General features: G+C 37.9%; 1 protein-coding gene across 2 annotated transcripts in view; it reads right to left on the minus strand.

The window, feature by feature from the left end:
- NOX4 (NADPH oxidase 4) overlaps nucleotides 1-11,555 on the minus strand; it is a gene marked incomplete at its 5' end in the record, with an annotated part of 147,344 nt that extends 135,789 nt beyond the window's left edge. For both annotated transcript variants that reach the window (XM_079930234.1, XM_079930233.1), the window contains 2 exons: nucleotides 9,071-9,166; nucleotides 11,499-11,555. In XM_079930234.1, coding sequence (XP_079786360.1) covers nucleotides 9,071-9,166; nucleotides 11,499-11,555 — 153 coding nt within the window. The remainder of the gene's footprint in view (nucleotides 1-9,070; nucleotides 9,167-11,498) is intronic.
- Between the last annotated feature and the right edge of the window lie 3,420 nt (nucleotides 11,556-14,975).

Raw genomic sequence — 14,975 nt, forward strand, 5'->3', positions numbered from 1 at the left:
AACATGTCACAGCCCTTTAAGATCCCACTTCAATAATCAATACTGGAGTAAAGCATATTAGATGTTAAGGGCCACTTGTTGCTTTTCTGTCATGAAAATGAAATCTCATTTCTTTGTCCAAACTGTCCTTTACGACTCCCAAAGGAGCTCTGTTAGAGTACCAATGGCTGGAGCCTTAAAAGCTGGCAGGAATGAATAGGAGACAGAAACAATATGTAATAATAACCATTATGTTTTACATCTGTGATGCTTTCAATTCTTCAAAGTAGTTGCCTGTTAAGTCATACCTAATCCTCAGTACAACACTCTGAGATAAGTGGGATCATTTCATCCTGTTTTAATGGGAGTACAGAACAGTTAAGTGAATTGCTGTATATGAATATGAAGGATGAGAGAAAAGGGAAGGAAAGAGGAAAGCTGGCATTTTGGGAACTCATTACATCATAGGCTTTGTGCAAGGTACTTTAATCCATGAGCAAATTATTTATAATTTCTGTGCTTCAGCTGCCTCTTTTGTAATAGAACCTACCTTGTAGACTAGTCAGGACTCTGACACTGAATGTATAAAGAATTTATCATGTCTGGCCCATGAGAACATTTCAGTGAATGTTGGCTCTAGATATTATTGAGGTTACTTCTTTTAATTGTCTTTAAGGTTCACAGTAATCTTGTGAAATAGGCATTATTACCCTGTTTATCTTCTGAAGACTCCAAAATTCAATGAAGATTAATACAAGCTTTTCTGAATAAAATGCGTTCTACCTCAAGATAAAATTCCACTCAGCAATCATAACCAAGTTGCTACAAATTTTGTGCCAATTATAAATAGCAACTGACAGGCTTCCTTTGTCCACAAGGATTGGGGGTCAGCCAGAGGCCAATCAAAGGAAAGGAAAAGTCTCTGTCTTAATGCCATCTGCCATTTGCTCAGCAAATTCCTTCCATCTTTATATTTCTCTGAATTCCTTTTAATATTTTCATTGATAAGCATAAATAATTTCTATTACTATTTACTATTAATAGTATTAATACCATTAATGCTAACTAATATTACTTAATATTTATAGTAATGCTATCTTTTGCTAAGCACATATGCACCAAGTGCTAAACATTTCACTTGCATTTTCTCAGGGAATCTTCACAACTAACCTAAGAGGAAGATGACTTAAGCTTAGTCTCAGAGAAGTAATTTGCCAAAATCATAAAGGGAGATAAATGCCTGAGCCAGGGTTCACACTCATATCCATATAGCTCCAAAGCTTATGATATTGTCAATAGGGATTAAGGATGATTGATTTTCCTCCATAGAATTACCTAGGCATTTTTAAAGTCAATTTTATGATCAACACAATGCTTAGCATGATGAACTAGAAACACTGACTAGAGTTTGAAGAACTACTGTCCACATTCAACTTTGCACTGAGTCCATAAAGAAGGCATTTCCCAATACTAAATCTGTCTATCGAATGAGATAAATGAACTAGAACAATACCTAAGGTGCCTATAACATTCTGCAGTTCTACAAGCTTCATTCCCTCAGGCTGGGTGATCCCTAGGAAAAAGCATACAGCCTCCAGGATTATGAGGAAATAAATTTCTGTTGTTAAAGCCACCCAGTCTGTGGTCCTTTGTTATGGAAGCCTGAGCAAATTAATGCAGTAGGAATCAGTTAGGATGAGGTATATAAGTCTGCTTCAGGTTTAAGAATAATCTATACACTATATTCTTATCTTTACTTATTAATACAAAAACACACAAACATACATACAAACAGTCTTACCCAGAGCCACCGTGGTGGGATGCATAAGAACCTTGGATAAGAGTAGAAAATTCCAGGCTCTAACCCTCTGTGTCTCAGAACCTCCCTGGAGGAGCAGCGTGATTGAGGGTGTGGTCTTAGTATGAGACAAATGTGGGCTCAAATTGGGCTTCTCCAGTTGTTAGTTACGTGACCTGGGGGAAGTTACCTAACCACTCAGAATCTGTTTCTCAGTTCTGTGAAGTGATCATTCTTATCCTCCAGGGTTATTATAAGGATTAAATTAAATATGTAAGGATTAAATGAGATTATAAAAGAGCAAAGAAATGACTGTGTCTGGTACATAATATGTGATTTACAAATGGTTATAGTTGTTATTAGGTTGAATCACATCAATGGCTGATATTGGATTTTTTTTTTTTTTTTTTTTTTTTGCGGTACGCGGGCCTCTCCCGTTGCGGAGCACAGGCTCCGGAAGCGCAGGCTCAGCGGCCACGGCTCACGGGCCCAGCCACTCCGCGGCATGTGGGTTCTTCCCGGACCAGGGCACAAACCCGTGTTCCCTGCATCGGCAGGCGGACTCTCAACCACTGCACCACCAGGGAATCCCTTGCACCACCAGGGAATCCCTTGGATTATTTGTCTTCTATCAAAATGACAATTACATATGGTTCAGCCTACGGTAATACTAATGTTGCCTAGAGGCAGAAGAGCCCAATGGTTAAGAGTACAAGTTCTAGAATCAGGATGTTTGGGCTAGAGATCTGGCTCTGTCACTCACTAGCAAGTTACAGAGCTTCTTTAATTCAATTTCTTACCTGGAAAATTAAGAATTAAAAATATCTACTCCATAGGATGGGTGAAAAGATTAAATTAATCCAAGCAAAGCTCTTAGAGTAATACCTGGTACTTAGTCCTCAATGAATGCAATCTGCTATTGATACTATTAATAAGGAAATGAAGGAAGTAGATTTGAAAATCTAAGAAATTAATGCCAAGTTCCAATTCTATGCTATTTTGGATGGTATTGATAAAAGAGAATGATACACTGGGTATTTAGGTGAATATAACAAAGAGGTTAATCATTGTGCTAAAATTCTGCCAAACATCATGGAATCAGAAAAAATTTAAATAAAAATAAATCTCATAATCCTTAACAATTTGTCAAAAACAACTGTAATACTGGAAATATATGTTATCTTGGGTGTAAATCAATAATTTTTCATAACTTCTTGAATTGCTCAACATCTTTAAATATCATTTCACATAAGATGAAAAACTAGTGGTCTACAGAGTATGGCGTTTAATGTGCCTTGCATATATCTATAGAGTTGTTCATTATAACAGGCTGAATATTGGACTGAGAGGAGCAATGAACCAGGATAGTGACCAAGCCACTAATCGAGTGAGTAATAATGAGCAAATCACTTCAACCTCATTTTTCTATTTGGGAAAATGAGGAAGAAATCTAAATAAAGATTACAAAGCTCTCTTTCAAGTGTAAAATTATATGAGTCTCTATTGTAAATGGATTAAGTACATAATGGTTGCATCATGTAATGTAACTCATTTCACCTGTCAATAAACAAGAAGTAAATTGTTTTCAATAGCAGAATGTTAAGAATAAACACAAATAAACAAACGAAACCAACTTATTTAAAAGCATCCTCTGAATTGAAACCACAATATTCTGTGCAATAGAAGGAAAGAGTTAATGATCAAGCCTTTTCTGAAAATGACAGGAGGCATACAGGAGGCATATATTCCTTCTCAGCAAAATTAAAGCTGCCTAGGCCAGCTGTAAAATCAACAGTGACTTAAAATCTGTTTGTCCAGATACTCCAATCTCCACCCTTAAGAAACTCACATGACATCAGACTTCTGTCTCTGAAAAATGTTAATTATGATACAAGTCTTAGGACTCTTGAGAGGGTAAATTGTTAATGTTTCTAAATCACGTGAAGCATAATGATTGACCAAAGAAAGATCATCATTGCAAGATTAGAAAAAAACCTCAATGCTCACAACTTTCTGCTTCACAACTTCTTACTGAGATACCAATCAACATAGGTATCGCAATAAGAGTTTAAAAACAAGAAAGAAAAGCTCCTCATGACCATGTAGCAGATCTAAAATAATAATTGTGAGATAAAGCAAAAAAAAAAAAATTAAATTCTCATCATGGCACCGTGAGAAATATTTCCCCAAATATTTCCCCAAATATTAGCTTTGGGGAAAAATATATAAAACAAAGACTAATTGAATCTGGTACCATAAAATGCATTCTCTTTGCAAATTAAAATGTTTATATCAATTAAATTATATCCTTTAATTGTTCCAATGTCAGAAATAGAACGCGGAAATAGGTGAACATGAATATGAAGACTTCTATACTATAGATAGTATCCTGAGTTAAATTGCCCCAACATTTCAAAAAATTTAGGAAACTGAATTTCTCAGAGTCTGTCACAACACATTAGTATTTGCTATTAAAGTACTAAATACATTTTCCATTCTTTGAAAATAAATAAATCAACACAGATTTCAACTTAAGTAATCAATGGAGTCCTTTGTTTAAAACATCGTTATGGGAAGGTGAGGAAAGTTATTGTTTGGTTTGTTTGTTTGGGTGTTTGTTTTGGTTTTCCTCAAAACACTTTTTTTTCCCTCTTAGCTAATTTTAAGATTCCAATATTCACAGCATGTCATAATTAAACATCTCCTAGGAAGTGCACAGTCTGATTAGCACATTAACTCAGGCATAAACCAGCCGTGACCATGTTGCCTCCAGGCCTGGGTCAGCCTAGTCTGGGAAAAAACAATTCTGATGAAAACTCCTACTAAGACATATTAAATCTCAACATTATTTTATCTTCCATCATTTAAGATCTTCTTTTCCCTTAACACTTAATTTTGGTCTGAGAACAGTCACCAAGGCTACTAGTAATAAAAATGGATACTCCAGTTCTGAATTTTACCTTCATTCTCAAAGGCTCCCACCCCAGAAAGCTAGGAAGATTAGGGAGAAGTCAGAGATATTTTTATAGTTATATGCCAATAACTAGAGTGCACAACTTCCTACCCAATATTAAATCCTGTTCAGGAGAGAGGGAACAAGAGGACTACCCATATGCTGATGTCTTTTTATTGGGCTGATGGGTGACTAGTTGCTTGCCTTAAAGCAAAATGATAAATGCATTTGGCCATGAAGGTAGGAAAATCTCCCCCCACCACAGCCAACACATATACTGTCCAAAATGGTACCCACTAACCACACATGGCTATTGAGCATGTGAAATGTGTCTAGGGCCACAAAAGAGCTGAATTTTTAGGTTCATTGATTTCATTAATTTAAATTTTTTTTGAAGATTTTTTTCATATGGACGATTTTTAAAGTCTTTATTGAATTTGTTACAATATTGCTTCTGTTTTATGCTTTGGTGTTTTGGCTGCCAGGCATGTGGTATCTTAGCTCCCTGACCAGGGATTGAACCCGAACCCCCTGTATTGGAAGATGAAGTCTTAATCACTGGACTGCCAGGTAAGTCCCTTAATTCAAATTTAAAAGCTGATATTCATTTGTGTTATAGGAAAATCTTTAAATATGTTTGGAACAACTTGGGTATGTGAATACACGTTTTCATCTGTAAAATTTTATGAAATTTAAACACAGGTCAAGTATTTCTGATGAAAATTTAGTGACTGAATTGTGATGTACATAAGTGTAAAATATACACTATTTCAAGAACAGGCAAAAATAATGTAAACTATCTCAGTAATAGTTTTAAAAAATACTAACCACATGTTGAATGCTTCAATCTATTACAGTACTTTGGATATATTATTTTAAATAAAATATATTGTTAAAGTTAAATGCCACTGGCTTCTTACTTTTTTGAATTACTACTGGAAATTTTTAAATTACATATGACTCACATTATATATCTATTGGGCAGCACTGATAAAGAGTAATACTAACCAGTAACAGAAATATCTGAGATGGGCCAGTGAAGTGGTTCAGAAAATCTGTGTAGTATGAGGGAAAAGCAAAAGGCCAGAGAGCACTGCATTCAAATCCTAGCTTTGACACTGACCACCCAAAGGAACCTGATCAAATCATTCATTCAGATTCCTCAGCCTATACTTCCCCAGGTGCAAATGGGAAGAATAGTTTCCTAGCTCAAACACAGCATTTGTAAAGTGACTAGTATATCATCAGTATAAATAAACAGTTGAATAAATCATCTTTCAATAGAAAGCAGAGATTTCAGACCACTACAAAGAATTTACTGCTTCTGAATGTCTATGTCTTCCTGCAAATGAGCTATATCCTGTGGACCCTTTATTCCTATAAGACTAGTACAACTTTATTATTACCTTACATTTTACAGATGCATAACAGCAACCTTAGACTAAAGGCTATTATCAAAATGTTCAACAAATGGAAGTACTGTTTCCATTTGTGTTTTAAAGTGGTAGCAATCAAATTCATTTCCAGAAATACCATCATAATTTTTATGAACTTAAAATTTACCTAAAAGGGACTTATAATATCAGAGTACCTATGGCCTTTGCAGGATTCCTACAGTTCTATCATGGTGGGACCATGTTCTTGTGAGTGCTTGGTAGGCTCTAAAAAACTGCTCTAAGGCATTAAGTTCATAATATATAGTTATTAAACATGTAAAACATGGGAGCCTGCAATATTTATTTTAAAATTAATTATATCTCATCGTTATACTGTATTTCTTTGCAATTTGAAAAATGCCCGCAAATTCTTATACTATGCAACAATGCCACAATCATCAAAAGATTAGAAAAGATAAGCCAAGGACAAATAAAATTAAATACTCCTTCATTAAACAATAGTCAAACTATAGATAGAGTTCCTTTTTCAGTAAAAGTACAGATGATATCTATTCCAAATGGTGTAGATAAATTAATGACTAGAAAATTCAGATAGGTGATTACTGAAAAGTGAGACTTTTTAAGTCATCTTTCTTCCTCCGCCATGATGCCAAGAAGAAAAGCTATTCCTTTCCACTATGACTCTTCATAAAATGTTGACTCCTGACTTGATGGGTTAAGGGTCAACCCACTATGATCATTCTTATGTTTCCATGAAAACTAATTTACAACGACCTTTCTCTCCTTCAGTCTGCCTCTTGCATTTTTTACTCATAGTCTTCCATTGAGTCCTTTTATCATTTTTGTCTTCATTCAACTGATTAATATTTATTGAGCCCCTACTATGTGCCAGCTATTCTGTAGCCCTCACCATTGAACCTCACTAGCCTGTCATATTATTCAAACAAAACCACTGAAGTGGGATGAGGTAGAGAGAGGTGAAACATGTATTTTTTTAATTAGTTGGGTTATATATGTGTGTGTGTGTGTATTCTTCATATCTGACTTGTCACCAAAATAAATTGAAGCTGTTACACAGCATCCAAACTCATAAAAAATTAACTTGTTGGTTTCCAACATAATTAATTTTTCAATAAGTTATCATTTTAGCTTATACAATGTCATAGAGCTGAAATCCAAAGTTCAATTATGACATTCCAAGTTGTCTAGGCTTAGATTTTATATTATTACAACTACGTCCTGATCAAGATTTACCATTTTTTAAAGGCAAATTTTACTGTCGTAACTCTCAAGAGTTTTCTCCAAGTTGTTCATAAGTTATATAATAGTTCAGATATAGCTCCCACTGAAAAACCTCATGTTTGCTAATTTATACCTAAGGGGGAATGTTTAGGAAACAAAGTAACATGATAGGCCAGTAAACCTTCCTGTGTTCCTTAGAGAAAATTTTTTAACTTGTTTATTTAATTAGTTGTTGGAGTTTCCATTAGATTGTAAGCAACCTGAGGGCAAAGGGGAGGTGTTACTCTCTATGTGCCCATTTGAAAAGTAAAGGTTTCATGACAGTTTTCTGGATGGCTGGATGTCAGGGTGGTTGGACAAAAGAAAGAAATGTTCAGATTTAAGAATCTGCAATAAAATGAGTTTAATCTTTGAGATTATGTTTATCAATCCATCAGTTGAAAATACAGATGTTCGGTGATTATGATGTGTCAATGTAGGTCATCAAATTGTAACAAATGTATCACTCTGGTGTGGAAGGTTGATAATGGGAGACGTTATGCATGTGTGGGGATAGGAGAACATATGGGAAATCTCTGTGCCTTCCCCTCAATTTTACTGTGAACTTTAAACAGCTCTCAAAAAAATTCTTTAAAAAAACAGTTGTTAAACTTTAAAAATATCAACTGTGCGAACAACAGATATTGAAGATAGTACCTTACTGTATAAAATGAAATATACATCAATTAATTCAGCCTCAATTTATTGCAATCTTAATATGTGCCAAGCACTACTATAGGAGCTGAGGTTTAAAGATAAATGAGATCTATAACTGTAAAGCAGGAAACGGAAGGCTGGCTCCACTAAATTCATCTGAACTAGTCAGAATTTTAAATAGTCATTAAACCATGAAAAAAAAATGCATCTCCTATTTAGAATGTATTTTCTTCCCCAGTGAAAAGGAATGACAAAATCTGCTTTTTCAGATACCCTAAGATTTTTCAATATGTTTTATATTTTTTGCTTTTGCTTAGAAAAAGCTGTCTCCTTGTATTGTACAAAGTAAGATGTGCTCAGTGCCACTGCCTTTTGTTCAGGAGACAAGTAGGAAGGGGAAGGAGAGGAAGAATAAGAACAGAAACATCATGGAATGGAGAAAAGAAAAATATCGACCTGAGATAAATCAGAGCAAAGTTTTGCACTATATCGTTCTCCTATTAGACCAGAGCACTGGAACCACAAGCAGCAGTTAACCTAGGGCAAGCCGCTGAGAAATGCCCAGAAGTGAATAACTACCTTAGACACATACTTTGTGAGAACTGACAGTAAAAGGAAACAGTGCAGAAATTCTCTGTAAGTTGATGGGCGGGCTGAAGTCTTGATTTAGTAAAAACTAAAATCCTGTCATGGGTTGGTCCTCCAAGTGAAGGAGACCTCAGGACTCTTTGCAGCTGGCAAGGAGTAGCACTTTTCTCAGATACTACTAGCCCAACAGTTCACTTTAGAAGATACTATCTTTGGCTCTTAAAAGAGTCAGTCGTTTTAACTTGGACCGGTATAAATGATAAATCATGAAAACTTGACCACTTTAGACAGTAACAAATGTTTCTGAAATGAACAACCGTCCTGGTGTTTCTTTAATGAATGTAAAAACTGACCAAGCTTTGTAGCATCCTCTGCCCACATTAAAGCCATTCCACAGGTCAACCAAGTCCCACTTACCCCCAACATCTGGTGGAGGTAGTGATACTCTGGCCCTTGGTTATACAGCAGGAAGGTTTTCCAGAAAAGCAGGACATTCAGGGACAGCCAGATAAGCTAAATCATACGAAGGGTGAAAGAAAAAATTAAAAATAAACATTACCTGATGAATGGACACCTCAAGTACATTCATTGGACACAGTACTTTCAATGGAACCTCAATTAGTCATTGCAACAAAGTATTATTGGAAGAGAACTTAGGAAATTTATTCTCCTCCAGGCTTTCATTTCTTTCCCTCAAAATAATTACTGAGAACCTACTCATGTTTCAAGCCCAGGGAAATAAGAATGAGCAGAAACAGAAATGTACCTGCCTTTGGGGAGTTCACATTTTATGAGAGAAATAGACATTAATCAAATAAACTCATGAAAACATATATAAATACAGGCTATCAGGCTGTGCAATGGCCCAGGGGTAGGGGTTGATGGGGGAGGCTGGTGAGCTCAAAGGGCTGAGAAAAGGGTTTCAATCTCCTCTCTAACAAATTAAATGGAAGTTATGATGCTCTCCAAAGCCTTTCCTGTTCTGATGTTTTTTATGACTCTAAAACTCATATTATTTAACATGGATTGCAATAGTTACGGCTTAAGATTTTTATGATATGTTTAGAAAGTGAAGTGAGACTAGGAAAGAAGTCCAATCTTATTTCCTTAGCATTTCAAAGCTGTTTGAGGGTGCAACCAGAAACATGCAAGCAGGTGTTAAGATAATTTTTTTTGGCCTCCTGGGACACTTCTATTTAAAACTTTAAGAACAATAAAATAAGGCAAGCATCCAGGAACTATTCTGTTAATGGCTGCATTCAGGAAATGCCACACAATAAAAAGACAAATAATATAAATAATAGACAAGCCCGTCCTTTGAGAATGTGTACTGTCTTAGCAGCACATTGGTAAATTCCTACACACCTCAGATTATTGGGGGGAGTTGCCAACCATGACTCCATTTGGGGTCTAAAGCTTTACAGCTCAGAAGGCAGGGAAATTCTAGTTCAACTATGGCTCCATGGTGTAGAGGAGGAGCGTGGGTATTGGCTTCTGGGAATCTACTACTTAATGCCTCTGAGACCTTGGGCAAATTTGTTACTGTCCATGTGCTTCAAATTCCTCGTGTATAAAATTAGGATGAAGGCAAGAATGGGCCTACCTATCTTACAGAATAGATCTGAGGATAAAATAATGAAAAATAATCAGAGAGGGGAGAGAGAGAGGGGAGAGGAAAGGTAATGAGTTTCTGTAGAAGCTGAAGGTAATCAGTATTTCTTACAGTTATTTTTGTGTTAAAAGGAAATTTTCTTTAATGAGCACAGCAATGGTATTTTTGTTTTTCATTTAAAACATTGTCCTTGCAGTAAAATTTGCATAGTCTGTGTTGGTTTCCATTTAGTTTTTGCTTTTTGAAAGTTTATTTGTCTATGATATTCAGAAGTTTGGAAAAGGGTTCTATGTAGGGCAATTCCGAACCAAAGTTCATTATCATTCAATTTTATTCAACAAACTTTTATTGAGCCTCTTCAGTCTGGCATTCTTAAATTGCCTTCACATTAGCAAGCCTTATTTTCCAACAAAGTATCTGATCCTTGAGGGTTTCAGCTTCTTCAGTATTTCTCAGGGAATTGACCCAGCTGTGTGAGTGCACGGTAGACATTCCTAAAGGCCTTAAATGGTCTTTCCCACACTCACTTTCTAAACATATCATAAAAATCTTAAGCCATAACTATTGCAATCCATGTTAAATAATATGAGTTTTAAAGTCATAAAAAACATCAGAATAGGAAAGGCTTTGGAGAGCATTCTCAATTGACCAGCAAGCTGAAAACCACTCAGAGGAAAACCTATCTGACCTCACTCAGCCCCTGCACACCTGAGATTAAGCATCTGAGATGCAAACAGGTCTCCTAAAGATAGCAGTTATCCGCTTGCAGGACAAAATGAGACTAAGAAATGAGCGACATCACCACGTCCCGGGCGTTGCATGTTGTTAAACTTCAAAAATATCAATTGTATGAACAATAGATAATGAAAAATAGGACTTTGCTGTATAAAATAAGACCAACAGAAGCAATCTGGAAAAAGAGCAAAAGGCGGGGGGGGGGGGGGGATGTTTAAATGGTTAAGGAAAAAGCTGTATTCACTAACAGCGATCTCTTCTCCCTTCCTCCACATCCGCTCTCCCATCAAAAGTGTAGGAAATTTGCCCAGCACTTGGAGGAAGGGAGGAAGCGGATGGTTATTATCTCCAGGTATTCCCGGCAGAAAGTTTTTGTTAGTTGAGAATGTTTGCGTTAGAGGCAAAACTTCCAGCTCCCCACCCGCGCTCGCTCAGAGAATGAATCAAAATCGCTGTCCCAGAGACAAAACGCCGGGAGAGCCTCGCCCGCCATCCTACCAGGCAGAGGTGTTTAACCCCTTCGTTGGCCAGCCAGCTCCTCCAGGACACAGCCATGCCGCCGGCCCCGCCGCGCCGCGCTCTCCGCCCGCCAGCCCGACAAGCAGCGGCGGCCGCCGGGGCAGCGGTTACAGTGGTGCGTGCGGCCTGCGGGGGGGGCAGGGTGGGGACGGAGGGTCAAAGACTGAATGGAAGCCCGGCGCCGGCGCCGCGCCAGGCCGGGCGGGGTATGCGCCCCGGTACCGGGTCTCCCGAGCGCCGCGGACTCGGCCCTCGCGGGGTCTGCGCTGCGCCCTCCGGCCGCCAGGACCCCCTGCGCCGAGCGCGCGCTCCCCGGCTGCGCGAGTCCGCCCCGCCGAGCCGGCCCCTTTGTCTGGGGGCGAGCCTGTTGCTGTGGCTGCCGCAGTGCAGGATGTCCTGGGCTAGGATCTAGGAGGCGTCCCCCAGCAGCCTCAGCCCGGCCTGCCCCGCTCCGAAAGACCCACCAAGATGTGGAGACTGGTACTCAGACATAGAGTGGACACCCTCGCTGCACCCTTGGACACACACACACACACCTAGTCCTTTTGCACTGGCGTTCCCCCCACCCCCAAAGGTTCCTCTCTGAGAGCCTTGGTAAGGAAATTTGAGCCGGAAATTGTCTTTTGTGTACTAGCGTCCCCCTTCTCCCGCCCATCCTCAGCAACTCATCCCACCCCCAAGCAAACGCCCCCGTCACAACCCTTACCTAAAGCCTCCCTCTACCTACCTCTTCCTACCCCCAATGCCTAACACCGATGCAATGCTTTTAAGAAACTTCTGAATAAAGAGTCCTGCGGAGAATTGGACAGTGGTCATGATTGCACAACTTTGTGAATGTACTATAAATCACTAAATTGTACACTTTAAACGTGAATTTTATGGTATGTGAATTACATCTCATAAACCCATTATTTTAGGAAAAAATAATAATAAAAAAAATAAAGAGTCCAGGGGAGTTAATGGTTAAAACTGACGTAATTCTCAGGGGCTCTAGGGAAGCTCAGATTCACTCTATTTAGAAATGTGTGTTTTACTACCTAGTATCAGAGTCTGTTAAGTAATAAGAATCCTCTCAAACTTGTACCAGAGGCCCGGTGAAGGGTGATTAAAGTGTGGAATGTTCACAGGCTACCTAGCCTATACTGCAACATATCAGTATTAGGGAAAAAACAAAAAATCATGTATGTGAAAGAATGTCCAACGCAAAGTAAGTGTTGGATAAATGTTTGTTAAATCAGGAACTTTCTCAACTCTAGCAACTAATAAGTGGCAGAAGAAGTAAACCACTAGTAGCCTAATCTCATGGCTTTCAAGCTCTTTTTTATTTTAGTGAAATACATTTTACAACACGTGCTATGATATATAATTATATTAAATTATAATATATAATTATAATTTCATAAAAATCATACTTCCTTTACTACATGCAGTGTACTTACCTCAATTTCGTGAACTGATTAATGACTGCAACCCCCAGTTCAAAACACGAATAAATCAGTATCAAATCCCAGTTAGAATTCACAAAGTGCTCTAATAGTCCTGCCATCTCTTTGACATACGACTTTCCTGTTTCATGCATGATCTAAACCTGAAAACTGCCTCAGATCTTTCTGGGGCTAGGGAGTGTATTATTTATGAATAACACCCTGTTCTTATTGACCATGTGATACCTGAGGACAAGAAAAAGAGCACAGGGTGTACCCAGGGGTGTCACCACTGGAGGCAGGTCAAATTCTGAGACACGCTGGTGTTCCTCAAATTCCCCCCTAAGAAACCATCCTCCAGCCACAATTTCAATCGATGGGAGGTGGGGAGATTCTGGCACAATGGTCTGGTTCTTCTCATGAGTTGAGAGGAGGGAAGCAACTGAAGAACAGTAGAATAAAAGACAATTTTTTTTTAAGTTTAACTACTTCCAAAAAAAAAAAGACAAAAATAATGGATCCAGCTCTTACTATGTACTTACTGTATCAGTCACTGTCCTGGGTACTTCATGTACAGAATCTCACTTCATTCTCATAACAGCTCTGCATGTGGATGTCAGTGCCCTTACTCCAGAGTTGAGGAAACCGAAGCTAAAAGAGATTAAGAAACTTGCCTGAGCAGGTGGGGAGAATGGGCAGACGTTGGTTTAAAGGTACTAACTTCCAATTATAAGATGGATAGTTTGGGGAGATCTAATACACAGCATGGTGACTATAGTTAACCATATTGTCTTATATACTTGAAAGTAGCTTAGTGAATAAATCTTAAATGTTCTCTACACACACACACACACACACACACACAAATGGTAGCTATGTAGCTATGTGAGGTGATAGAGGTGTTAGCTAAAGCTCGGATGATAATTATTTCCCCACATATAAATGGATCAAATCAACATGACGTACACTTTAAACTTAGACAATGTTGCATGTCAATTATATCTCAACAAAGCTGGAAAAACATTATGTTAACTGGAAGAATGCAAACATCGCAATAAAGATGAAAAACAATAAATTAAAAGAGAAGAGAAATCTGTCTGAGATGACAAAACAGGCTTTTGCTTATAGTTCAAAAAAACCCATAATCAGATCCTTTTCTGAACTCTTTTGTACCATGATAGAATGCTATACAAACATTGATTATTATATTTATCACTATTATTTTATAGGAGCTCTGTAAAAGGGGACTAGGTCCTAACTGTTTATGTTGCCTTACAAGGATACAGTACTGCAAGCTATCCCCAGGGGACAGAGCTATTGCCATGTTGTGCAGGAACTCTCATTAATGAGGTTCTTTTCAATATAATTTTCTCTAGGCCCTACTGTTTAGTGCAAGTAGATACTGTCTTTCCCAAGATAAGGAACGCTGTCCTTGAAAGTAATGAAGAGAGAATCCTGTAACTGTATCAGTATTCCAAACATCATAGCAACAACAACAACAAGAATAAAAATCACACTTTTACCAGGAAAAAACTTCACAGGAAAAAATCAAACGACAAATACCTTTGCTCTTGGCCAAAATAATGTTAAAATAGTAGTGATCATCCTACATTGATTACAAACTCTGTTTGGAAGTTTGAGATGTTCTTGGTCTATTATTTATTACTTACTAAATACAGAAGCTTTGTTTTTTGGTAGACAGTGTCCCTCAAAATATGAAATCCATGGGGAAAAATTGATAAAAGTTTCCCCCTTTGGTCTGCTTCATTAGTTGGCTTCTTTATGTATCAGCTCAGAGGCGCACCTTTGCCATGAAGCTTTCCCTGGCCCACCTCACCTCTATGCTCACACAGACTCATCCTGTAGTCTGCATTCTTCAATGTGTTTATAATACTCCAAACACATGATCATTACTCCATTTTCCACATATTATTTTAGTTGTATGCATGTGAGTGTGTGTGTCTAATTCCCCTCATCAACTGACCTCTTCAAGGACAGGGATCTTATCTTATTTAATTTTTATTCCAGGGCT

The sequence above is a fragment of the Stenella coeruleoalba genome, assembly GCF_951394435.1.
Source record: "Stenella coeruleoalba genome assembly, chromosome: 8".
Lineage (NCBI taxonomy): Eukaryota > Metazoa > Chordata > Mammalia > Artiodactyla > Delphinidae > Stenella > Stenella coeruleoalba.